The 27,368-nt window shown below is 48.9% G+C and overlaps 1 protein-coding gene across 1 annotated transcript in view; it reads right to left on the bottom strand.

Moving 5' to 3' along the window:
• Positions 1-27,368, bottom strand: part of SLC29A3 (solute carrier family 29 member 3) — a 45,836-nt gene that overhangs the window by 8,878 nt on the left and 9,590 nt on the right. Inside the window, exon 3 of the mRNA XM_037804422.1 lies at positions 6,593-6,675. Within this exon, the coding sequence (XP_037660350.1) occupies positions 6,593-6,675 (83 nt within the window). The remainder of the gene's footprint in view (positions 1-6,592; positions 6,676-27,368) is intronic.

Here is a 27,368-nt window from a genome sequence, read left to right as displayed (position 1 = left end):
TACAGTGGGAAGAGACTTATCTACCTCCCAGGGCAGCTGTGAAGGTTTACAGAGTTGATATGCCCAGAGAGCAGGGCTTGGCCACGGTGTAAATACTCAGCAAATACTGCTCCTTATGATCGTGCTGGGAGGCTCAGGCCAGCCCTCCGCTCCTCCAGCCACAGGGCTGCACCCCACTGGCTTTGTCTAATGTCTAAATAGAGCACCCACCCATTGGGCTTCCTTCCCTCGAAACTTAGCAGCGGGGTGTGGTGAGGGAAAAAGGAGAAACAGCCATCCTCATCGTCATTGTAAGAGCAAACACATGGAACCTAATTTGCACCAGGCGCTCTTCTAAGTAGTTTTCTATATACTCCCTCATTCAAATCTCACGCCTGCTCTATGAGATGTGTGCGCTTACCTACCCTACTTATACAGCTAAGAAAAGGGAGGTTCGCGTAGGTTAAGGAAACTGCTCAAGGTCCCTCAGCTGTGGATCCCCAGGTCTGCTCCAGAATGAGAAACTACTGCCTCCCTAGGGACTAGGAAATAAGGGGGGGGGGGGGCGGCAAATGCACCACAGGACTGGGCCAGGCAGGGCCCCCTGTGATGGTCCCAGGTGTCCCGGGCAGCAGCTGATGCCAAGCTTAGTGCACCCCAGGACCAGGCAACCTCCCCCAGATCTCCAACACCATGATCACATGTAAACCATACACCCCTCCTGGCACCCAGCCTGCCCAGATACTGCCCTAGGAGAGAAGCAGAGAAGCGGAGGCTCTCCGAGAAAGTGCCCATTTTTATCGTAGGGAGAGCAAACAGCTTCTAAAGGGGTTGTTTAAGTCATCAGATTATGCTAAGCTTTAAACTGCATTGGATATTCAGTTAATTTTCCTGGTAAACAGTGGGTGAGGGCTGGGAGAAAAGCCAGGTTAGGTACATACAAATTAAAAAACAAACAAAAGAAAGACAAACTTGAAACGTAGAAAAATATTTATGTGTGTGTGTATACATAAATAGGTGTGAAATGTTGAGGAAGAAAAGCAATAAAGGATTTTTTCAAAGTGTTTTTATGGCCTCAGGCTGATTTGAGTTTCATTCTGATCCTTGGCTGAAGGGAGAGCAGGTGTCAGCACCACTCTGTAAATGTGCGTGTGCGTGTGCGTGTGCGTGACGCCCAAGGAAGGGAAGGAAGAGCTCACGGCTGCCGAGTGGTCTGCGTGGAGCAGGGACGAGCTGCTGTGTCTGCTGACCCTGCCGCCTCTCAGTCTGCTAAAGCGTGTCATTGCTGATGTGCTCACCCAGCAGACTCTTGTTGAGCAACTACCGTGTGTTCAGTGCTGCTAGAGGCCAGGAACACTAGACAGACAAACAAGCCATTCAACTCGGTGTGCGAAGTGCTCCATGGCAGAGTCACAGGACTTTGTGGGGCACATCTGAGGGGCACGAGCCCCACTGGGGACCGTGGAAAGCATGTGAAGGTGATACCTAAGGTGGAACGTGGCCATGAATGGGAGATGCATTTGCATGTGTGTCCACCTGTGCGGTCAGGGAGAGCGTGGCCTGCTGAGGGGACTGCAACTGGCTCTGACCACAGTTGCGACTGAGATGAGGCTGGGGAGGCACGGGGAGCCGTGCCCACCCTGATATGCATCAGGCCTGGATCCCAAGAGTGGGGTGTGCTGGGGACGTGTTGTCTTTCCCCACCGGCTTCCATCCCCCGGGAGAACCCTTCTTCCTCCAGGTCAGGCTGTCCCGGGGAGGCTCTCGGCCACAGCAGCCCGGCCCCAAATGCTGGGCACGTGGCCCAGTCTGGATGGTCGTAGTGTCCCATGCCACTGGCCACTGTGGCTGGGTGGGGGGTCAGCATGTGATCCAAGCAGGGTCAGGCGACACTCCCCGAGACTGAGACGCAGAAGCTGGCAGAGGGACGTCTCTCTTGGCCATGGTGGGTCTGGGGCTGCTGGCTGCCAGCTCGTTGCCTAGGTAGGCAGTGACCGCCTATGAAACAAAGCCATGCAGAGACACACAGAGCCCTGAGATGGTGCCAGAGACAGAGAACCTGTCAACACTGTGGTCCCCTAGATCCAACAATGCCTGAAGGCAGACCCAGCTTTGAATTTTCCAGTTGAAGAATGAATAAATCCTTTTTCATGTCTTATTTGTTAGCAAGAGTGTCAACTAATGCAAAGAGAGACAAACGGCTTGAAGCTGGGAATGGCCTGGTCAGAAACTCTCCAGGGCTGCTGCCGTTCCCCTGCCCACGTGCTCTCCCTCTTCCCACAGCGGGTCACACTGGTCCACGCTGGAAGGGGCAGGCAGTTAGCGCCTCCCGAGAAGTCAGTGCATAGACACCCCATGGGCGGGATAATGCAGAGGCCTGCGTTCCAGGGTGGCCCCTAGGGTTCCCCAGCAGGATCAGGCTCTGGTTGTCCTCTGCGGGTGGCCTTTATTGGCTGCCCTCCCTTCCCTGGTTCACTTGTCGACTCTCCTTCTATTACCTTCCACACGATCCAACACAAGCTCGAATCTTTGTTTGGAGGTCTAAACCCCATACTAAAAAAAACAAAAAAACAAACAAAAAACCCCACGGGGCTACTGGCACCCTCCCAGGGTCCGCAGGGGCCTTGGCCAGGGCAGGGGCTGGAGGGCCCCTGGGGGACCAGGGCGCTACTCTAAGTGCACACCAGGTGCTGGAGGCCGAGGTCAGGACTTATCTCCGATGCCCGGGCAATCCTACACTCTCAACCCTGTCACACAGCTGGGACGGCCTCACCCACCCCAAAGATAAGAGCCAGCAGGGGCACAGGGCTGGGGCAGGAGACCAGAGCCCTGCCCAGCTCCTGCCATTAACCGGCTATGTGGCCCCAGGCAGGGATTCAACCTCTCTGGGCCTCAGTTTTCTCATGTCTGAAAAAGAAGAGGCTGAGTAAGGTAGTGATAAGGTCCTTTCCAACTTCTAATTCTAAGTCTCAAGAAATTCAAGTGGAGAGAGAGGCTATGGTCAAATCCGAAAAAAGTTTTAACCAGTTCCCTGGGGAAAGAAGGAGACAAAGGACAGATGAGAAGATATGAGTGCAGCAGAGGCAGGTGTCCTGACTTCTTGTTGCATTCTCAGAGCTGAGCACAGGGCCTCGTAGGCACTGGAGAACATTTGCTGGATGCACAAACTGACAAGCAAGGGGGATCAGCAGTGTACCCAAACCTCCCAATTGCTCTCTGCTTCTTGACTCCATCAGCTTCCCAGGGAGTCTAGCTGTAAACATCCGCAGTTCCCAGCCCACCTTGAGAAAGGCTCTGCCTATCGCCACCTCCTCCCGGACACAGAGCAGAAGTCCACTCCAGGAACACTGGCATCACTGAAGCACCCCCTCACGGGCTTGTCATGACAAGTCAATTAGTTGCTTGAACAGGGAGGCTGCTTTGGAGAGAGCTGGGGAACTTCTTACCCAGGTAGCCCCAGGGGGGCAGGAAGGGAGGACAAGGGAAGATTGGGAGGTGAGGAGGCAAACACCAAATGCATTACAAGAGCAATGCAATTTGGGATGTTGCCTCTTTCGTTCCCCCTGCCCCCACAGGGTCCCTTACCTGCACAGATCTCCTTCTTGCCTGCTAATTACCTGTTTGGGCCTCTGCCCCTGGGCTCCAGGCCCTCAGGGATCTTGCAGGGAGCTATTTTCAATGCTCATAAAACTTTATGGAATGGAGACCTGTGCAAGCCCTGCCCACAGGCATGAATTGGGGCATGCTCTCTGCCTCTTCCACCCCGGGCAGGGAAAGTGGCCCGGGGGGAAGTGACACTGCTGGGATTTTAGGGAAAATCCAGACAAGTCTTGCCCCTGGGGCAGGGGACTGCCCAAGATGAGGGCTGCAGCCCCCGGGACCCCGGGGCCAGTCGCACTGATGTGAAGACCCTCGCGGGGCTGCCAGCTTCCCTCCTGGCTCCCGAGGCTCAGGACCCAGGGGACCGATTTCTTCATAAGTCTCCAAAATGTAAATCCTCCTCATAAGTATGTATGATGCTGCAGATTTAACATAATAAAACACTTGGCGATTACGGATGAGCCAGTCAGAGAAAGCCGGGGTTCTCCAGGAGAGGAAAAAAAGGAGACATTTCAATCTTGCACACTAAATTAAAACAAAAGAGCCCAAAGCACCTTCCCAACAGAATGGAAACAGATGGAGGCCTGGGAGCCTCTCCTTGTGTTGTCCTCGCCCCTCCTGTGCTCTCTCCTGGCACCCAGGACAGGCTGGAGTCTTCCAGAAAGTGCCCTGTAAGTGCTGAGCCCTGCAGAGCCCGAGCTCGGGGCGGCAGCCTGCCGGGGCAGACTTCAGCAGCCTGGGACGGGGAGAGGAGGACCTCTCACCAGAGAAGACACAGCAGGCCTTGCCAGCAGGCGGGAGGGCCCCCCGAGATTCCCAGCACAGATTCCGAGTGAGAAAGATCCCCGTTGGATCCTGGCTCCACCCCCTAAGAGGCCCTGTGACCTTGGGCAAGTCTCTTTCATGACCCTGTTTCTCGTCTGGAATACAGGGTAAGGAGAGTTTCCTGCTTTGTAGGTGGTTGTGAAGAGTAAAGCAGATAATGTAAGCCAGATGGGTGCTCAGAAGTGATTATTACTGTTAGAGGCTCTTCCCCCAGGGCCCTGAGGCTGGAAGGTGGGACAAGAGAAACCCCTCCCTGCCGTGGGTGGCCCGTAACCCAGGCTGCCCCCAGGAGCAGTGCAGGAGGCCGCGCCAGGTGAGGCCAGCGTGGGCAGTCCCCCACCAGCCCGGTGGTCTTGGCACATCTCCCAACCTCTGCTTGGAAAACGGGCACTGCCAATCACTGCATAGCTCCTGGTCGCTGTACGTTCTGAGTGATGTAAGGAGGGCGTAAAGGAAGGTGGGTTCCGACAGCACCTCCAGGGCTGCAAGGGGGTGGGAGCCCTCATTTATGAGTGCCTGGGTTATCCGGGCTTGACAATAGCCCACTCCCCGGGTCAGGCCCAGGTAGTGGGTGGAGGGGACCATGAGAGGGGCTGAGGGTGCCCCCCACGCCCCAACTCTGTCCCTTGCTCTTCCTCGCCCTCCTCCTTTCATGTCCCCTTTCTTTCTTCTACCTTCTCTTCTGTTAGTAGCAGCCAGAGACTGGCTCGGCCACACCCCTAGGAGAGAGCGGCTCACAATGCAGAGGGAATGAGGCCCTGCTCCCTGCTCTCTGCAGGCTGCACCCCAGGGTCTGAAGATCATTCTCTGTCCTGCTCTCCCAGCCTGCACATCAGCTTCTGGGACAGTTTTCTGGTGGCTGCAAATTCTTCCTTCTGCTCCTTCCATTGGGAGCGGTCTGTGTTCCCTTGTCACTGACTGGACTCTGAGATTGCCTTGACCATCGTGGAGGGCAGAAGGGACTCTATGTGACTTCAGAGATGAGGCTATAAAAATCAGGGGCCTTCCCCCTTGCTCTCTTGAAACGCCCGCTCTTGGTGCCTTCAGCCATGATATAAGAAGTCTGACTACCCTGCAGCCAACATGTGAGACCACGAGGAGAGTCCCAAGAGAGTGAGTAGCCCGAGGAGCCCCAGGTGCTCCAGCCCCAGCCACTGCCTGACTGCAACCATGAGAACCGCCAAGCCAGAGCCGCCGGAGGGATACGAACGAGTGTTATTGTTTTAAGCCACTATGATTTGGGATAGTCTTCTATGCAGCAATAGTACCATAGCATACTATGTTTGGAAAGACTTGTCTACTCAGGAGTAGCCCTCACAAGGCACACGCACTGGCCCTCCTACTTTTTTGCCCAGGGCAGACATAACTAATTGATCCTGGCATACCCTGAGGCCAGACCCACCTGAGAAGCCTGTTCAACCAGAGAGCCAAGCAGTCATGACAAAGTGATCGGAGGTGGTAGAAGAGGTTTGCCCTCATGATCCAAGGCCTGGTAGGTCATGCGGATGAGATGTCCAGCTTTCAGGACCACGATGAACCACCCTTTTCTACCTGGTGGCAGCTCACCAGGCAAAGTACCTTGGCATGTTGTCCTTGTAAACCCAAACTGAGAATGGATGGCAACAGTCACCAGCGGGGTCTATGGGCTATTTCTTAAATAATTCCCTCTTCCACAGTGCATCCAGCCCTTCACCAACACAACGTCAAAATTCCCCACTGGCCCCCTGTGTGAGTGTCACCAGCTTAGCATGGAGCGGTTAAGTGGCCCATTCCAGAATGGGAAGAGCTGGGGCAGCAGGAGCCCAGGCTCTTTGCTTCTAACCACTCCCAGAAATGCTTGGAAGATCAGCTCCACAAGCCCTGCTCCGCCCCTGGGCAGGTGTTGACAGGCAGGCTCTACAGAAGAAGACCACGACTCCCCACAGGCCCCCCACTGGCTGCTGACACCATGGCGTGACAGGTGTCTGGAAAGTGCAAACCCAGCTCCCTGAGTGGACGTGCCATGGACATGGCCCAGGCAGCCCGTCTGACTTCTTAACCTTCACGGGTGAGCCTGAGCGGCCTGCCTCCTACTTTGGTGGCCTCCCTTTAAGCAGGCCAAAAAAAAAAAGCAGCTGTGGACAAAAGGGGAGAGGAGAAGGCTGGAGGCGAAGGCTGGGGGCCTGAGAGAGGGAGGAATGCAACCTACCTGTTGACCAGCAGGAAGTTGGCCACGAGGCACAGCACGGAGGGCACGGTGGAGGCGATGGAAAGGTAGCTTTCAAAGTAGTTCTGTAAGCACAGAAGAGAGGAGGCGCTGAGGCCACATATAGGGGATGGAGGTCAGGGGCCCCACCATGGAGCTGAGATGGGGTCCCTCTCAGTGGGGCTTCCCCCACCTGTCTTCAGACACTGAGGGGTGATGAGTGAGTCTACTCCAAGACGGCATGGACCCCTGCCCCCCCATCTACGTCCTCACCCTGTCACTCAACAGACAGACACCGATGTGAGCTGTGCCGAGTGCTGGGGACATAAGGGTGGATGTGACATTGCCTGCCCTCGGTGGTGGTGGTGGTAGGGGGTGGTGTCCCTCATGCTCTGCAGCCCACGCTACCACCCACTCTCCCCGTCCCACCAGGAACTGAGGCAGTGGAGGCAGGACTCTAAAAAGAATATTTTTACCTTATCAGCATTCTTAGCTCATTGCCAAATTCAGGGATATCCAAATGGGTTTTGTTAATACCCAAGCACATCTCACATTCTTGCAACAGAGCCCTCTTAGAAATATGCCAGGCCCCACTCCCTACAGGAAAACTTTGTCCTGATTCTGCATTTGCTTCCTCAGCAGAGCTGCTACCGAAGATGGAAGTTGTTTTAGGAAGTGGCCCTTGGCCTTGAAGGAGCTCAGGGGTAGAGCAGACAAAGAGTGCCCGAGTGATCTGAAATGAGATGAGGTAAGAGGAGAGAGTGAAATAAAGAATTTTGTGATTACCATGTGCTGGAACTCAGAGCAAAAGAAGCTGCGTGGCAACAGTATACATACATGCAGAACTGTGGGGAGATTTTACTCAATGTATCTATCTTAAAACACACACACACACACACACACACACACACAATGGAAAGCGCTGACACATCTGGGTTCGGGCTCTGGTTGGTAATGATGATGAACTCTAAGCTGGGATAACAATTTACATGTATTAAGCACTTACTGAATACCAAGTAAAAGGGTATATGAATCATACTGTTTAGCCATTAAGAAAAAAAAAAGGGAAGTTGTGTGAGTTTTATGCTCTGGAAAGTTTAAGAACTCTAATTTAACTGAGGGAACATTCCAAGTACTTACAATGTGCAAAGAACTCTCTAGGGGTCCCTAAAGTGAATAAGGCATGGTTCTTGCCTGTCAGGAACTTAGTGTACATTGAGAATGTAAGATAACATGTGAAGATTTGTAACAGCTTAAAACACCTCTAGAAGAGATGTGAGAATTGTGTGTGGTTTTGCCAGATCAGGTAGGGGCAAAGAGTCCTAAGGGGGTTCTGGGCAGGAGGATGGAGCGGGAGTGGGGGATAGGGGGTGTTGAGCCTTTGAGAGAACTGAAAGGGTCCTAGAGGAGCTGGGTTTTGAGTCAGACCTTGAAACAGCCAGTCAGATTTCTCCTTTCCGGGAGAGTTTATTGCAATCTGGAGGCCAAGAATTTCAAGAAAGACACCATAATGGGTTTCCCTTCTAGCCTGAAGCACAGACTTATGGCTTTTTAAGCCTGCAGAGCATTCTGCGGTCTTTGAAACCTACACTATGAACATAAGGTGGTCGCGGTGGCCCTTGTAATTAAAATGATAATCACAGGGAGTGCGGCCCATCAACCATGAGCCTTAGCAATAGCCTGTCTCCCTTGAGCCACCATCTCCTTGTTTCTGCCCTGAGGGAATCAGCAGAGCTTGCACGGGTCTGGGGTGTCTGTCAATTACCTTTTGACACAGTGGCTGGGCCCACGTGTGGCTGGGCTGAGCTAGGGAAAAAGGGAAAAAGGCCTTCAGGGGCTTAACTTCCCAAGAAGAGAGGGCTGTAGTCGGGGGGCCAAGATTGGCACAAATCTGAGCCCCTGAGGAAGCTCCCCTCAATCCTGGGTTGTTCATTCCAGCTATCACATGGGATGTGGAACCCATTTTTGTTTTTGTGCGCAGGCTCAGGCACCCTGAACCTCTATGGAAAGGGGAAGCTCCAAGTAACTGAATGTTCTGGTTTGTTGCCATTTAAGCAGAACGCTTTTCTTTTGATGGTGAAAAGTTTTTAAAATATCGACAACTGGATGAGGCTATAACTCCCTTTCTGTTGATTGAGCCCGATTCCCTGCCTTCCAAAGATCAAGCTGGCAGGTAGAACGCATGTGAGCCTGGGCTGATGGTTTAGATGCAGAGCTGCAAATGTTAACAGAGGGCAGCCCAGCATATCCCGTAAAAGTTTTTACATTTAATTAGTTTTTAATTATTTGCTGCATTTGCCTATAAGCAGTGTAAGAAAGGGTTAAGTTTAGCTTTCACATAAAGGCAACATGGAGTAGGGAAAATGGAAACTAGACAAGACTGGCTCAAATGGACTCCGCGGTTAAAGGGAAGGAAAGGGCCCCCGATGTAAGCCTAGGGTTGGTGCCAGCTCCTTATAATCAAAGGCAGGAACTCTCAGTGGGAAATTTAAACTGGATGAGCTCTCTCGGATAGGCTGTACAATTTAAAATCCCAAAGGCGGACTAGTTAGCTCTCCCAGATAGGCTGTACCCTCTGGAGTATCCAGCCAATGGAGAAACCGGGGAGGGACTTAGGGTATAAATATTGCTATATTCTATTGTTCTGCGTGCCTGCCACATTTTTGGCTGTGGTGTCTGTTCTTGCAAGATTGTGAATAAATTCTTTTCTCCTCTACAATCCTATAAGCCTTATTCTCTTTTTTTTTTTTTTTTTTTTTTTTTTAATCATCATTTTATTGAGATACATTCACATACCACGCAGTCATACAAAACAAATTGTACTTTCGATTGTTTACAGTACCATTACATAGTTGTACATTCATCACCTAAATCAATCCCTGACACCTTCATTAGCACACACACAAAAATAACAAGAATAATAATTAGAGTGAAAAAGAGCAATTGAAGTAAAAAAGAACACTAGGTACCTTTGTCTGTTTGTTTGCTTCCCCTACTTTTCTACACATCGATCCATAAACTAGACAAAGTGGAGTTTGGTCCTTATGGCATTCCCAATCCCACTGTCACCCCTCATAAGCTACATTTTTATACAACTGTCTTCGAGATTCATGGGTTCTGGGTTGTAATTTAATAGTTTCAGGTATCCACCACCAGCTACCCCAATTCTTTAGAACCTAAAAAAGGTTGTCTAAAGTGTGCGTAAGAGTGCCCACCAGAGTGATCTCTCGGCTCATTTTGGAATCTCTCTGCCACTGAAGCTTATTTCATTTCCTTTCACATCCCCCTTTTGGTCAAGAAGATGTTCTCCATCCCACGATGCCGGGTCTACATTCCTCCCCGGGAGTCATATTCCACGTTGCCAGGGAGATTCACTTCCCTGGGTGTCTGATCCCACGTAGGGGGGAGGGCAGTGATTTCACCTTTCAAGTTGGCTTAGCCAGAGAGAGAGGGCCACATCTGAGCAACACAGAGGCATTCAGGAGGAGACTCTTAGGCACAAATACAGGGAGGCCTAGCCTCTCCTTTGCAGCAACCGTCTTCCCAAGGGTAAAACTTATGGTAGAGGGCTCAACCCATCAAACCACCAGTCCCCTATGTCTGTGGTCATGTTAGCAACCATGGAGGTGGGGTAGGCGAATACCCCTGCATTCTCCACAGGCTCCTCAAGGGGGCACTACATAGTTTTTTTTTTTTTTTTTTTTTTTCCTTGTTTGTCTTTTTTCTTTTTTTTTTTTTTTTTTAACTTTCCCTTCTTTTTTCAAATCAACTGTATGAAAAAAAAGTTAAAAAGAAAACAAACATACAATAAAAGAACATTTCAAAGAGACCATAGCAAGGGAGTAAGAAAAAGACAACTAACCTAAGATAACTGCTTAACTTCCAACATGTTCCTACTTTACCCCAAGAAAGTTACATACTATAGCAACATTTCAGTGAACTTGTTCCTACTACATCCATCAGAAATTAACAGACCATAGTCATTTCTGGGCATCCCCAGAACGTTAAATAGCTTATCTGTTCTTCTTGGATTATTGTTCCCCCTTCCTTAATTGCTCTCTACTGCTAGTTCCCCTACATTCTACATTATAAACCATTTGTTTTACATTTTTCAAAGTTCACATTAGTGGTAGCATATAATATTTCTCTTTTGTGCCTGGCTTATTTCGCTCAGCATTATGTCTTCAAGGTTCATCCATGTTGTCATATGTTTCACCAGATCGTTCCTTCTTACTGCCGCGTAGTATTCCATCGTGTGTATATACCACATTTTATTTGTCCACTCATCTGTTGATGGACATTTGGGTTGTTTCCATCTCTTGGCAATTGTGAATAATGCTGCTATGAACATTGGCGTGCAGATATCTGTTCGTGTCACTGCTTTCCGATCTTCCGGGTATATCCCGAGAAGTGCAATCGCTGGATCGAATGGTAGCTCTATCTCTAGTTTTCTAAGGAACTGCCAGACTGACTTCCAGAGTGGCTGAACCATTATACAGTCCCACCAACAATGAATAAGAGTTCCAATTTCTCCACATCCCCTCCAGCATTTGTAGTTTCCTGTTTGTTTAATGGCAGCCATTCTAACCGGTGTTAGATGGTATCTCATTGTGGTCTTAATTTGCATCTCTCTAATAGCTAGTGAAGCTGAACATTTTTTCATGTGTTTCTTGGCCATTTGTATTTCCTCTTCAGAGAACTGTCTTTTCATATCTTTTGCCCATTTTATAATTGGGCTGTCTGTACTATTGTCATTGAGTTGTAGGATTTCTTTGTATATGCAAGATATCAGTCTTTTGTCAGATACATGGTTTCCAAAAATTTTTTCCCATTGAGTTGGCTGCCTCTTTACCTTTTTGAGAAATTCCTTTGAGGTGCAGAAACTTCTAAGCTTGAGGAGTTCCCATTTATCTATTTTCTCTTTTGTTGCTTGTGCTTTGGGTGTAAAGTCTAGGAAGTGGCCGCCTAATACAAGGTCTTGAAGATGTTTTCCTACATTATCTTCTAGGAGTTTTATGGTACTTTCTTTTATATTGAGATCTTTGGTCCATTTTGAGTTAATTTTTGTGTAGGGGGTGAGGTAGGGGTCCTCTTTCATTCTTTTGGATATGGATATCCAACTCTCCCAGCCCCATTTGTTGAAAAGACCATTATGGCTCAGTTCGGTGACTTTGGGGGCCTTATCAAAGATCAGTCGGCCATAGATCTGAGGGTCTATCTCTGAATTCTCAATTCGATTCCATTGATCTATATGTCTATCTTTGTGCCAGTACCATGCTGTTTTGGCAACTGTGGCTTTATAATAAGCTTCAAAGTCAGGGAGTGTAAGTCCTCCCACTTCGTTTTTCTTTTTTAAAGTGTCTTTAGCAATTCGAGGCATCTTCCCTTTCCAAATAAATTTGATAACTAGCTTTTCCAAGTCTGCAAAGTAGGTTGTTGGAATTTTGATTGGGATTGCATTGAATCTGTAGATGAGTTTGGGTAGAATTGACATCTTAATGACATTTAGCCTTCCTATCCATGAACATGGAATATTTTTCCATCTTTTAAGGTCCCCTTCTATTTCTTTTAGTAGAGTTATGTAGTTTTCTTTGTATAGGTCTTTTACATCTTTGGTTAAGTTTATTCCTAGGTACTTGATTTTTTTAGTTGCTATTGCAAATGGTATCTTTTTCTTGAGTGTCTCTTCAGTTTGTTCATTTCTAGCATATAGAAACATTACTGACTTATGTGCATTAATCTTGTATCCCGCTACTTTGCTAAATTTGTTTATTAGCTCTAGTAGGTGTATCGTTGATTTCTCAGGGTTTTCTAGATATAAGATCATATCATCTGCAAACAATGACAGTTTTACTTCTTCTTTTCCAATTTGGATGCCTTTTATTTCTTTGTCTTGCCGGATTGCCCTGGCTAGCACTTCCAGCACAATGTTGAATAACAGTGGTGACAGCGGGCATCCTTGTCTTGTTCCTGATCTTAGAGGGAAGGCTTTCAGTCTCTCACCATTGAGTACTATGCTGGCTGTGGGTTTTTCATATATGCTCTTTATCATGTTGAGGAAGTTTCCTTCAATTCCTACCTTTTGAAGTGTTTTTATCAAAAACGGATGTTGGATTTTGTCAAATGCTTTTTCAGCATCTATTGAGATGATCAATTGATTTTTCCCTTTCGAGTTTTTAATGTGTTGTAATACATTGATTGTTTTTCTTATGTTGAACCATCCTTGCATGCCTGGAATGAACCCCACTTGGTCATGGTGTATGATTTTTTTAATGTGTCTTTGGATTCGATTTGCAAGTATTTTGTTGAGGATTTTTGCATCTATATTCATTAGGGAGATTGGCCGGTAGTTTTCCTTTTTTGTAGCATCTTTGCCTGGTTTTGGTATTAGATTGATGTTAGCTTCATAAAATGAATTAGGTAGTGTTCCATTTTTTTCAATGTTTTGAAAGAGTTTGAGTAAGATTGGTGTCAGTTCTTTCTGGAAAGTTTGGTAGAATTCCCCTGTGAAGCCATCTGGCCCTGGGCATTTATTTGTGGGAAGATTTTTGATGACTGATTGGATCTCTTTGCTTGTGATGGGTTGGTTGAGGTCTTCTATTTCTTCTCTGGTCAGTCTAGGTTGTTCATATGTTTCCAGGAAATTGTCCATTTCTTCTACATTATCCAGTTTGTTGCCATACAGTTGTTCATAATATCCTCTTATAATTTTTTTAATTTCTTCAGGATCTGCAGTTATGTCACCTTTTTCATTCATTATTTTGTTTATATGGGTCTTCTCTCTTTTTGATTTTGTCAGTCTAGCTAGGGGCTTGTCAATCTTGTTGATCTTCTCAAAGAACCAACTTTTGGTGATATTTATCCTTTCTATTGTTTTTTTGTTCTCTATGTCATTGATTTCTGCTTTAATCCTTGTTATTTCTTTCTTGTACTTGGTTTAGGATTGGTTTGCTGTTCATTTTCTAGCTTCTTCAGTTGATCCATTAGTTCTTTGATTTTGGCTCTTTCTTCCTTTTTAATACATGCGTTTAGTGCTATAAATTTCCCCCTTAGCACTGCTTTTGCTGCATCCCATAGGTTTTGGTATGTTGTGTTCTCATTTTCATTCGTCTCTATATATTTAGCAATTTCTCTTGCTATTTCTTCTTTAACCCACTGATTGTTTAGGAGTGTGTTGTTTAACCTCCAGGTATTTGTGAATTTTCTAAGTCTCTGATGGTTATTGACTTCTAATTGTATTCCATTGTGGTCAGAGAATGTGCTTTGAATAATTTCAATCTTTTTAAATTTATTGAGGCTTGTTTTATGTCCCAGCATATGATCTATTCTGGAGAAAGTTCCGTGAGCACTAGAAAAGTATGTGTATCCTGTTGATTTGGGATGTAATGTCCTGTAGATGTCTGTTAAATCTAATTCATTTATCAGATTGTTTAGGTTTTCAATTTCCTTATTGGTCTTCTGTCTGGTTGATCTATCTATAGGAGAGAGTGATGTGTTGAAGTCTCCCACAATTATTGTGGAAACATCAATTGCTTCCTTTAGTTTTGCCAATGTTTCTCTCATGTATTTTGTGGCACCTTGATTGGGTGCATAGACATTTACGATTGTTATTTCTTCTTGCTGAATTGCCCCTTTTATTAGTATGTAGTGGCCTTCTTTGTCTCTCAAAACATCCCTGCATTTGAAGTCTATTTTATCTGAGATTAATATTGCTACACCTGCTTTCTTTTGGCTGTAGCTTGCATGAAATATTTTTTTCCATCCTTTCACTTTCAGTTTCTTTGTGTCCCTGTGTCTAAGATGAGTCTCTTGTATGCAACATATTGATGGTTCATTTCTTTGATCCATTCTGCGAATCTATATCTTTTAATTGGGGAGTTTAATCCATTTACATTCAACGTTAAAACCGTGAAGGCATTTCTTGAATCGGCCATCTTATCCTTTGGATTATGTTTGCCATATTTTTCCCTCTCTCTATTAATATCCTTTATTGTACCCATACCGAATCTCTTTAGTACTGAACCTTTCTCCAAGTCTCTCTGTCCTGTCTTTGTTTCTCTGTCTGTAGGGCTCCCTTTAGTATCTCCAGTAGGGCAGGTCTCTTGTTAGCAAATTCTCTCAGCATTTCTTTGTCTGTGAAAAATTTAAGCTCTCCCTCAAATTTGAAGGAGAGCTTTGCTGGATAAAGTATTCTTGGCTGGAAATTCCTCTCACTCAGAATTTTAAATATATCGTGCCACTGCCTTCTCGCCTCCATGGTGGCTGCTGAGTAGTCACTACTTAGTCTTATGCTGTTTCCTTTGTATGTGGTGAATTGCTTTTCTCTTGCTGCTTTCAGAACTTGCTCCTTCTCTTCTATGTTTGACAGTGTGATCAGTATATGTCTCGGAGTGGGTTTTTTTGGATTTATTCTATTTGGAGTTCGCTGAGCATTTATGATTTGTGTATTTATGTTGTTTAGAAGATTTGGGAAGTTTTCCCCAACAATTTCTTTGAATACTCTTCCTAGACCTTTACCCTTTTCTTCCCCTTCTGGGACACCAATGAGTCTTATATTCGGACGTTTCATATTATCTATCATATCCCTGAGGTCCATTTCGAGTTTTTCAATTTTTTTCCCCATTCTTTCTTTTATGTTTTCATTTTCCATTCTGTCATCTTCCAGGTCACTGATTCGTTGTTCAACTTCCTCTAGTCTTGTACTATGAGTGTCCAGAATCTTTTAATTTGGTCAACAGTTTCTTTAATTTCCATAAGATCATCCATTTTTTTATTTAGTCTTGCAATGTCTTCTTTATGCTCTTCTAGGGTCTTCTTGATTTCCTTCATATCCCGTACTAGGGTCTCATTGTTCATCTTTAGTTCTTTGAGTAGCTGCTCTAGGTGTGTCTCTTCTGGTCTTTTGATTTGGGTGCTTGGGCTTGGGTTATCCATATCGTCTGGTTTTTTCATATGCTTTATAATTTTCTGTTGTTTTTGGCCTCGTGGCATTTGCTGACCTTGATAGGGTTCTTTTAGGGTTTGTAGACCAGTTGAAGTCCTTATCTCTAATTTATCAGATCTACAGCTTCGTGGAGTACACTTTCTCTAACTAACCAGCAGGTGGCGTCCACGAGACACCTGTTCTCCACAAGCCAGATCTCCCCTGCTTAGCCTTTTTGGTGAGTGGGGGAGTGAGTCTTGTGGGGCCCAATTGGTGTCCCAAGCTTGCGTGTGTAGTTGGTGTTGCCTGCCCTGTATGTGGGGCGTGTTTCTGGGCAGTCGGGGAGGGGGGGTGGCCCTAACAATCAAATCTCCCTGATGATCCTAGAGTTTTAAAGCTACTGCAATAGTCTAATCCTTCAGTTCAGTCCTGCCACAGTTTGTCTCTGCCACTGACCCACAAGTCTTTGGTATTGGCGTATGGCTCCTGAGACTTGCAAGTGGGCCCCTCTTCCAGGCTGTGCACCCCGGGTCCTCTGTTGAGGGATGACTGTGCTATGTCGCAGGTGAGTGCCGTCCCCCCAGGGCAGTTCTGGGCTGCTGGGCTGTGTTGGGAGGCTCCCAGTCTGCTCAAATGATGGCTGAATGGGGCTCTGTTAATTCACACTGCTCCCCCTTCCCAGCTCTGGGACATTCAGCTGAGGTTGCAGGGAAGGCTAATGTCCACGCCCAGTTTTGTGGTGTGTGCCTGTTATTTGAAGCACTTCCGTCACACTGGGTTGTCTGGGGCAGCTCTGGGCTATGGGGCTGGCGATGGGCAGGAGTGTTTCCTGTCCACCAGGATGGTGGCTGTGAGCGGACACCCCCCTTTTCTTGGGAAGTTGTGTTGTTTAGTGAATTTTCTCAGCCACTGGATTATTGCCTTTTGTCTCAGAGCTCTCTTAGTTCTGCTCTTGACTTGACGTGCCCAAATTTCAATTCTTTGAAGCTTTCTGTATTGAGCTTCTTAGAGTAATTGTTTTAGAAAAAGCAAAAAGGATTTAAAAAAAAAAAAAAAAAAAAAAAAACAGCCCTCCTCAGAGATCTAATGGGTTATTGAAATGCTAATAGACAAAGCAACCAGGGCCATTAAGGAAAAGTGCCCAGGGCAGAGAGATCAGCCTTGCTTCGGGATTTGCATATGCGCCTCAAGGCCTGATCTCCGCCCTTCCCCTTTCTGTGTTCACCAGAACTCCAAAAATCCTCTGCTTTTATTTTGGAGTTTTTTGTGTTTTTTTTTTTCTATGCCTGTCTCCTCTCTGCTGGGCTGGCTGCTCTCAGAGTCTCTGGTGTCTGGCCTCAGTCTATCTATGGTTGGAGTTTGAATCAGTAGAATGAGTTTCCGGTAAGAGCAGCCACTGCAATTCTCCCTTCTCCTTCCTGGAGCTGACAGCCCCTCCTCCCCCGGGACTGAGCCTGGCAGGGAGGGGCGCGGGTCCCCTGGCCGCAAAAACTTACAGATTTCGCTGATCTCAGCAGTTCCACGTTTTCATGAGTGTTGTATGAAGTATGCCCAAAGACAGATTGCTCTGTGGTGTCCAGTCCACGCAGTTCCTGGCTTTTTACCTACTTTCCTGGAGGAGTAACTAAAACATACAGCTCACCAGTCTGCCATCTTCGCCTTATTCTCTTTTAAGTACAGCGTTCTCTCCAACAGTAGTGTTCCAGTAAAATGAGAAGGGGTAGAGACTCTTAAGGTGGCCCCAGGACCTGTGCTAAATGTGGGCAGGACCTGTGATTTGCTTCTAACCCACAGAATATGGCAAAGGCGACAGGATGTGCATGACTGTATACGATTATGTAATTACAGACTATCGTAGCACCTATCTTGCTTTTTTTTTTCCCCCTCCCCTTGCTGGCTTTGAGGAGACAAGTGACCATTTGGGGAACCCTATGTGGTAACAAGCTGCGGAGGACCCCTAGTTGTTGAGAGCAGCCTCTGGTTGACAGCCAGTAGGAAACTGAGCTAAGCCATGCCCAGACTGCAGACCCATGGAAACCGTGAGGCAGTAAATGTGTGCTGTTTAAAGCACTAAGTTTGCAGTGTTTTGTTACGCAGCAATAGATAACTCATGCATGAGGGTTTCAGAAAGCTGGGTTCCACTAATCAGCATTCTCCTCACTGTCATTTCAACTTAAATTCTGTTCCTTGATGACAACAATAACAGCTGATCATGATCCTTTCTTCAACTTCCTGCCAGACACAGAGACCAAATTAGGATCATATTTGGAAGCAGCATGCACTAATTTCAAGAAACTGGACCTAGTTCATGTGCCAGGTCTACTTGCCCCACCTGCCCCTTGGGTCACGTGTTTGCTTCCAGGTCCAAGATCATAAAGTCACCGTCATTGCTGCCACTGCCACCGAAGGTGGACAAGGAGAGACCCCTGCGCCCGTGCACTGGCCGGGCTGTACCCTCAGAGGCTCTGGCTTCACCAGTGGTCATCGCAGGGGAGGACACTCCCTGAAGTGTGGCAGTCAAAGCTCCACCAGGTAGACTTTGACCAATGAGAGACAGGAGAGGAGAAGGAGCCAGCAGATAAATCGAAAGCTTTCCAATCCCTCAACAGACGGCCAATGAGAGACAGGAGAGGAGAAGGAGCCAGCAGATAAATCGAAAGCTTTCCAATCCCTCAACAGACGGCTCTGAAATACGGCAGCTCCATATGGCTTCTCTGGAAACGTCCCACGTGCCTGAGCAGACAGCTGTGCTCTGCTGCAAAGCTGGGGCCAGCTCAGTGGTACCACACCTTCCATTTGCTCTTTCTCCATCCCTGCTTCACTTCAGTGAACTACTTTCCCCCTCACTCTTACTTTCCTAGGATTGTACTCCCTAACTGAGAATTTGCATATGAGTCTCGCCTTAGGCTCTGTTCTCTAAGATAATGCCTTTCTAAGAAACATCCAGCAGTGAAAGCCCTACATTCAATTCTTGATTATACACTTTGCAGATCTGCAGCTGGCACTTCCTTCCTGGGTTCATCTCATTTGCTTCCAAGGGGTGTTGAGGCCGCCTTCTCTCATTTTACTTGAGGAAATGTAAAGGCATTTGAAGACTGGTTCAAACACATTGCATTTAGGATAAGAGCAAGAGGACTGTCCCCACCAAAGGAATCTGTAACGTTCATCCAATAGGGGGATTTCCTGGATAATTCGTGCCATAGTCCACCTCCACTTAGACCTGATTCTTGGGAGCTCACTCAAAATAACTGTTGTTATTTATCCCACAGGGCCTCACAGCCTGGTGGATGAACATGGCCTCTGCAATCAAGAGCTGGACGGAAGGACCCCAAAGGCCAGGTACAGATGCAGAGGAGGGAGGAATGAGAGGCCGTGTGTGACAGCAGAGGCCGTGCCTTGCCCATTTCCGGGAGCAGCTTTCCTGAGACCACAAGGTCTGGCAAAGCAGATTCCACTGCTTCACAGGCTGGGCGCCCGGCAGGAGGCCCTAGGCTGGGAACCCTGTGCCTTCGGCCCCTACTGGATGGCTACTGTCCACCCAGATCAGCACCTCTTGCTATTTTCACCTGGTCCTTTGTTTCCTGAAGGTGTGTCAGGTTGGGCGTACACAAGAGAACGGGAGCCTCATTGTCTCGGAACACCCTTGCCCTGCTGCAGCCACCTACCTTCTAGCCCTGCCTTCTTGTACCTGCAATTACTTATGGCCCCAACTGATCCCCGGTACAGCCTGTACACAGGGCGGCCATGTTGCATAACTCCGAGCAGCTGCATTCACATCAGGGACTACAGGAATGGAGTTCCAATCTTTCAAGCAGCATCCAAGATGGGCTCCCCTGGGAAGCCCCACTGTCCTCCAGGAGCACACAGGCTGGTGGGAGACAGACTCGCAAACCTATAGCTGGGATGCAATAGATCCAAGGTACAGGGGGAGGAGGGAAGCAGGAGGGGGTTGGGGAGAGGGTCTCAGGAAGCTTCCCAAGGAGGCCATCTCGGGCGGTAGCTTGGGGGCAGTTTGCCAGACAGGGGGAAGTAGGGGTGCAGACAGAGAGAGAAAAGAGCCTTCCAAGAGGAGGGAACAGTGCATGCAAAGGGGTGGGGGGATGCTTCTTAGACTCTAACTCCGGGTTACTTGTTGGAGCAGGACCTCTGGCGGAGATAGGAATCTGCTGAGTTGAGACAAAACTGCACTGAGTTGTCCATCCATCCAAACACAACTTGGGAGAGAGGCAGGAAGGGCTGGCAGAATTTCAGGCAGTCACATCTCTCACCCCCAAGCTGTTGCAGAGAGACTGGCCCCATCAGGCACCGTTCTGAATTCTCACACCCTGTGTGTGTGAGGCCCAGCTCTGAGGAACAAAGAGTGGGGTCTTTCTTCTGCTCCTTAAGTATTTCTTTCTGCCCTCAACAATCTTACCAGGATTATCTGTACCCTGCAATGACCTGGGGCACAGAAGGGGAAGTGGCACTCAGCACCTGGCCTCTGACAGCAGTGACATCCAAGGCTGCCTTTGGCACCTGTCCAAAACCAGGTAGGGGACCGGAGGCCCTGCAGAGCACCAGCTAATCCTGCTGTTTGAACAAAGTAGCTTGTATATGTCGTGCCTGCTTGGACTTCAGTATGTGTGCTCTTACCACAGCCTGCAGGAGAGAGGCTGAGCTGATCTGCTCCATTTCACAGATGAGGAGCCCAAGGCTAACGCAGGTGGCTTAGGTGTGCAGAGGGGCACACCTGGCAAGTGCTGGAGGTGGGATCTTAGGGATGGTGGGGGGGAGATAGGGACCATCTCTACAGAAGTGGGTGTGCCTAGCTGAGGCTGCCTGCCTCACAGACATGCAAGCCCAAGCACTGTTGCTGGGATCCTGGCGTGCCACCAGGATGTCCAGTGGCCAGGACTTGCAGCCCAAGTGCCTTCCCAGCAGCAAGCAGGGTGCAGCTCGTGGGGTCTCAGGACCCCTGGCATAAGTTAATTTGCATTTTCCTCAGGGTAGTGTCTTCCCTCTGGCCCAGCCCCTCAGTGGAGTCGACCTGTGCAGCCAGCCAAGGACAGGGTTTGGTTTCCCTGACCTCTGCCAGCAGTGATGGACAAGAGGGGAAAACGTTAACTCTCGCTCTCCTTTAAACCCCACTGCCCATACCCCCCGGCCCCCAGGCATTTCCATGGGCCTTTGCATCTGAGTAGTGTTAAAAAGAAATTAAAAAGAAGAAAAGAAAAGATGAAGAAAAAAGCACCTACTTCTGCCAGCCACCTCAAATGGATGGTCACAGTTCCACTGATAAGCAGAGACCGTGTTAAATACAACATTATTGTCAGGAAATTCCGGGCAGGCTTCCAAGCCTCCCTCCTGACTGTGCGAACCTCAGCAAAGCCCCCTGGAGGGTGGGGGGCTCAAAACCCAGAACGTGGACAGACCCTGACCCGGGGTGCCAGGCACCAGTGGTCCCCAGGTGGCAGGCGAGGGTGAGCTTCTGGCCTGGGCTGCGGGCTGGGGGTGGGGTGCAGACTTCTTACACCCCAGCCCCGTTTGTGAACACCAGGAAAGGGGGACTCTCCTGGATCACAGTCTAAAAACCTACTACAGCCAGCTGGCCAGATGTGAGGCCCGTTTTATGACAGGGAACATTTCCTCTCCGCCATGCTGAGAGGCTCCGTGCTAAGCATCTCTTCTAGAAGAATTTAATTCTGGGCTCAGAGTCCAGGTAAAGAGGTTTCTTCAGGCAGGGAGGCCCCGAAATGAGCCTGTTTATCTCTGGCAGGCCCTGGTGAAGCTTTCTATCCACAGAATGCCATTTGGGCCCTTTGAAAAAAGCGCAGCAAATTAGTTATGAGCTGCGGCAGGCTCGGGCCTGTGCTGCTGAATGGCTTCAGCGAGTCAGTTTTGTGCAGCCCCCACCTCAAGAACTCAGCAGCGGAGGCAGCTGGGCTCCTGCTGGGAGAGAAAAAGCGATTCAAGCCTGGGGGGTGGCAGCTCAAGGCAGCAGAGCATTACCTGGATCACAGGGGCATGAAATTAGCAGCAGCAAGCAGGCTGGAGCCAAAAAGAGTTTGCTGTTGCAAACTTGCCTTTGGATAGCCGAGTTCTGTGACCTGGGATGTGGCAGGGGAGGTGCCCTCTCTCTGGGTATCAGCCATTCCTGGGCAGGGACCCCACAAGGGGTGCAGCTGGCTCCTGTCTGGGGGTTCCAAGACCCCGTTTTGGGGCACTGGCCCTGGAAGGCTATTGGGTGTGTGGCGTGGATGAGACAGAAGGGAGGTGCAATGCTGCTCCAAAGGTCAGCTTGGTGAGGGAAGCAGGAACCCAGGGTCCAGCGAGGCTTGAAGGGATGGCCAGAGGCCCGAGGGCAGAACAAAGTTGGGGTCGGAATCAGACAGGTACACTTTGGAGAACACTGCCTGGAGACCACGCCAACTGCAGCCCCCCTAAGGATAGGGCTCCGTCAGACCTCTGCGTGCTGCTCTGACAACACCCTCTGTCCCTCGGCCTCTCTGGCTATGTCCAGCCCTGGGCTCATGGCGGCCACTATAAATCTTGATCTCCAACAGCTCAGAGGCTCTCCCTGGACCTCCACGTCCTTTTTCACATCTCCTTTGGAATGCGCGTCAGAAGATAAGCAAAGTTTCCAAGACTTTCTGGAAGGTGCTTTCCCCCTTCCCTCCCTGCTGTGCAAGGCTTTCTGAAGGTCACCTCTGTACTCTTAGCAAGATGGGCTCTTTCTCATGCCTCAGCTGACCTCTAGATCTCTCCAGCACCTCCTTGGAGACTTGTGCCATTATTTCTCACCTTTCTTGCCTAGATTTTTTTTTTAAATAAACTTTTTATTTTGAAATAATTTCAAACTTATAGAACAATTGCAAAAATAATACAAAACCCATTCAGAGAACTACAACACCCCACCCCTCACCCAGATCCATCAACTTTTAACATTTTACCACCTTTGTTTATCATTCTCTCTGTCTGCCCACCTATCCACTCATCTACCATGTATCCATCTATCATATATTTTCTAAGCATTTGGGAGTAATTGTATACATCATGCTCCTCAAACACTTAATACTTCCATGTACTTTTCCTAAGAACAAGGATATTCACTTGTGGAACCACCTTAAGTACTGTGATCAAGTTCAGGAAATTTAACATCGATATAAAGCTGACGGTCCGTACTCCACTTTTTCCATACATTCCAATAATGTCCTTTTGGGCATTTTCTCCTCCATTATTAGATCCAGTGCAGGATCTTGCCTGCATTTTCTCTCTCTCCACTGCTGGTCCTTCCTCTCCACTGGCCAAAAGGCTCCCTCTGGTCTCCCTTGGGCAAAAAAGCCCCTCGACTTCAGTGCCTCTAGCCACCTCCCCTCCTTCCCTTCACCACCAAATTCCCTGAAAATGCAGTCTACGGCCCCACTGCCAATGTCGTAACCCCTCCTAGGCTGGCTGGGGTCCCCAGGGCCCCAGGGACACTCTACTGCAAAGGGCTCCACTGTCCCCTGCAGCCCACCCATAACTGAGGCCTGGTCCCAGCCCTCGTGCCCCAGAAACTGCAAGCTGCCCTGTCCTCCCAGAACTCCCCTCCTGGGACTCACAATACCACCCAACACCGCCTGCCCCAGCACCCCCTGCATCCGTGCCCTCCTCTGAGCTCCTCAGTGCACCATCCCCTCTCTTTTGGCCCTTTTGCAAGACAGCTCAGGTTTGGTTAAACGATGGGGCATGTGGAGGTGAGGGGAGATCAGGGAATGGTCTCAGGTAGCGGCTGAAGAAGGGTGTCTATTGCAGAAGGTAGCCATGGAAGGCTTCTGAATGGCAAAAGGATATGATCAGTGCTGGGCATAAAGGGTGTCACCTGCCAAGAGTAGGCAGAATGAGAGGAGGGTCAGAAACAGGGGCGTGGCCATTCATTTATTCACTCAAATGTTAAAGGCAGTTGCACTCATTCACTTATTCAACAAATAACAGCCGAGTTCCTTCTATGTGCCCAACATGTGCTAGAGGCTAGAGAGCCCCAGTGAACAAGACAGATGCCTCTGCTCCTGTGGGGGGGGGGGGGGTGCAGACAAAATAAGTAAACAACAAGTAAAAAAAAAAGAAGATTGCAAGTTATGATAAATGTGATAAAAAGAACCAAAAAGAGACTAAAACAGAGCTGAATAGGGTAGTTCTATGTTAGCCAGGGTAGCAAGAGACGACTTCTCTAGGAGGCAACATTTGGACAGAGATCCACAAGACAGGCTGTGTGAGGGGTGAAGGGAAAAGTATTCTGGACAGAGGGAACAGTGCATGGTGGCCCTAAGGCAGGAAGGAACTTAGTGTGTTCAAGCATCTGAAAAATCAGGTGTGAGCCTGGAGTACAGGGAGTGAGGGGGACAGTGGGGGAACAAGGCTGGAGAAACAGGCAAGGCCAGACATTCAGGGTATGGCCAGAGCTTGGATCTTTTTCTGACTGCAATGGGAAGCCACTGCAGGATTTTAACCAGTCACGTAGTTCTGATCCCCAATTCCTGAGCTCACCAGGCTCTGCTGTTGCAAGTGCTCTTCACATATGGACTCACTTGATGCTCACAGCAGCCCTTTCTCATTCCTAGATGAGGAAACTGAAGATCAGAGGGGTCAGGTAACTTGCCCAAGGTCACACAGCTCAAGCCTGGCCATCTATCTGTCCCTAGGTCGTGAAACCCATATCTGGCACAGCAGACACCTCTCTATTTTATGTCTTAAAGAGATCACTTGTGCAGTCTCCCCGGAAAATCGATGGGAGGGGCAACATGGAACCAGAAGCCAGAGAGCTTAGGCCAGGATGATGGCCGATGACTGTGGAGGAGAGAAGTGGGGCGAGTTGGGGCATTTTGGCAGAAGAACTGACAGGACTTGCTGGTGGACTGGATGTGGGGATGGAAGGACAGAGGGAAATAAAGGATAACCCCTAAGTTTCAGGCATGACCAACTGAGAGTACCATGCGCTGTTGACCAGGCAGGGAAAGCAAGTCCATTTAGTGTAATCTGAGCCAGTGAAGATACAGACTCCACCCTGAGAGCCAAACTCCCTGATGGCGGGACCAGGGCGGCTAATCCTGGGAGCAGGGCTTTCCTCCCAGCTTCTCTCCCCTCATCCAGCATCGCACCCGACAGGCCCGTCACAAACACTTAAGAGATTCATTCATCACTCTGCAAATGTTCATTGAGCTCAACAAATATTCTAGGCACGGGGGATTTAGCCTTAAGTTCCCGCCTTCGTGAAGCTGACATTCTAGTAAAGGAAAAAGTTGGCAAATAAATAAACAAATACATAGACAATATGTCAGGTAGTGATAGATGCTAAAAATAAAGCTGGGCAGTACCTCCCTAAGTGATCAGAGAACACCTGTGTTGGTGACTAGTCCAGGATCAGCAAATCCAGCCCACCTGTTCCTGTAAATACTAGCGAGCAGCCACGCTCCTTGCTCACGAATTGTGTCTGGCTGCTTGCACTCTACAAGGATGGAGCTGAGTAGCTGCCTGCAAAGCCTAAAATGTTGATTATCTGGCCCTTTAGAAAATAAAAGTTTGCTGATCCCTGATTTAGTCTAATCTCTCCATTTTGAAAATAAAGACATGGAGCCCCAACTCAGCCAGCAAGTTTGAAGCAGAGTCAGAAACAGAACCCAGCTCCCCCAAATTGCAGGGTGTTTCCACCACATACTGCAGGGAGGGAGCGCAAGGAACGGAAACATCATTTCCGCATACCCTTATGCCCCCTCCTCCGACGAAGATTTGCCAGGCTCTCTATGGAGTGACAAGCCAGCCTCGTTGATCTCCAGTCTTTTTTATCCCCCCATGTACCCTCAGGCCAGAACCTAACAGACAGAGAGGTGGCTCAGAAACAGCTAGCAGGAAGAGCCAGAGAAACAGGGAGCCTCATAAATCCACACACTTTGAGCAGGGACGGCTGATCCGCGGTTCAGTCGCCGGCCGATGTCAGCCTGTCCTTCCTCTTCTGCAGCCTGAGCTCTGCCACGTGGTCAGGGCCAGAAGAAAGGAGGAAGGACTCCTCCCAAACTGGCTGCCGCCCCACGCAGCTCTTGCCTGACCTTCTGCAGCCCCCACAGCAACCTCATGATCAGCGTCACGAGGCTGAGGGCCGGGGACCAGGAATGTCCCCATGGCATGTGGGTAACGAGAGGGTTCTGGGGTGCTCAGCTGCTCCCCTTATAAGGAGACCCAGGAAAACCACCAGGAAGAGGGAGACCTCAGCTAGATCCAGCAGGCACTCCCCTCCACCACATGCCGTCCTTTGGAGGCCCACGTGGGCCGAAAGCACAGGCTGCCCCAGGCCCTGTGGGCCCCCCGCAGACCCTTCTGGGAAAATGACTTGCAGCCACAGAGGCACTCAGGCTCTCAGTGGAAAGCCTCTAACGAGGGTTGTGCTCTCTGGGTGTTCATGATGATCAATCACTCTAAGGAGACACTCAAGCACTTACGGCCCAGGCCATGTTCTAATTTGTCCAGGAAATCGCCTCTGGATTCTAAGGACGTGTGCGGGAAGAAATCAAATGGAAGGCAGAGGGGTGCGGTCGATAGCCGGGTGGCCCTAGCCACTGTGAGCACACAGGGCGAAAATAAAAAGGGAATTAGAGGAGTCGAGATAACCCATAGCATGATTGACGGCGATTCAAGATGGGCTTTTTCTCTCCCTCTGTAGGATGCTGCCAGAGCTAAAAACAAGAAAAAGCCATCCCAGATATATTTATTGAGAACAGTGTGCTGCCTGGGTCTGCAGTTAGAATCAGAGGGTGGACAAGGGAATGAAAAGAATGACTTACCTTGGGTTCTAATTTTAAAAAATGGTTTAGAGCAGCCACCTATGCCAGCCAAAAGTGAGTGGGCAGCTAGGGGTGCCCTCGGCGCCTGGCGGCCTCTCACCCTCGCCCTGTGATGGGAAGCCTGGAGCCCCCCCCTACCCTGCCCAACCCCTTGGCCACCACCTCCATCTCCTGTTCTGGGACAACAAAGATCAAGCAAAATCTACCTTCATGCACTTTCATGGGAGGAGCAAGGGGCCTTCCACCCATTTAGCACCATCCTTTGGAATCCTGCTCTTAAAAAGTGGTTGCCAAATGGAGTCTGTGCATCTTTTCCATCAGGAGCCATCGGGGTTGCAATAAGATTTGGCCTGTAGGAGCATCACGACCCTCCTATGTTCAGAGGGTGCAGGTGCCTCCAAGGAGAGGCTCCTGGATGCCCGCTCCCCTGCCAGCTGGCCACATCAGGGTCCCCTGGCCACAGGGCCCAGGGCCCACCTGGGGAGGCAGAGTCAGCTGGGCAGAGCTGGGAATCTGGGTCTTTGCCAAGTGCCCCAGGAAGGCAGATGCTGACTCTGATACACCTGGGGGTTGGAGACCCTGCTGTCTTCTTAGTAGCTATATGGCACAAGCAAGTTACTTATTATCTCCACTGTCCTTCGTAGAAGGGGGACATTATCATGGGATGGCTGTGAGGTTAAAGACAAGGAGCAGGGTTTTTCAAATTACAGGCTGCAATCCATCAAAGGAAATGAACTCCACTGGGTGGGTCATGACCAGAAATTCATTTTAGTTTATTTCATTTTTGCTGTCTTCCCTCCTGTTACTAAAGATGAACTTGACCATGTTCTTTTCTGGCCATCCCTCTTCCTTGTACACCTGAGCCCATACCTCTGGCTTACATGCAGCTGTCATTTCAACTATCCTCCCTATTCTTCCTCATCACCCATTTTTCCCCCTCCATGGGATCATTCATATCTGCACACAAACTGGCTGCTATTTCTCCCATTTTTTTTTTAAAAAAAGGACAGAACACACACACCTTTCTTCAGCATGCTTCACCTTCAGCTTCGGCCTCATGTCC

The sequence above is a fragment of the Choloepus didactylus genome, chromosome 15 (assembly GCF_015220235.1).
Source record: "Choloepus didactylus isolate mChoDid1 chromosome 15, mChoDid1.pri, whole genome shotgun sequence".
NCBI classification, from domain to species: Eukaryota; Metazoa; Chordata; class Mammalia; order Pilosa; family Megalonychidae; genus Choloepus; species Choloepus didactylus.
This window is presented reverse-complemented; position numbering and strand designations above follow the sequence as displayed.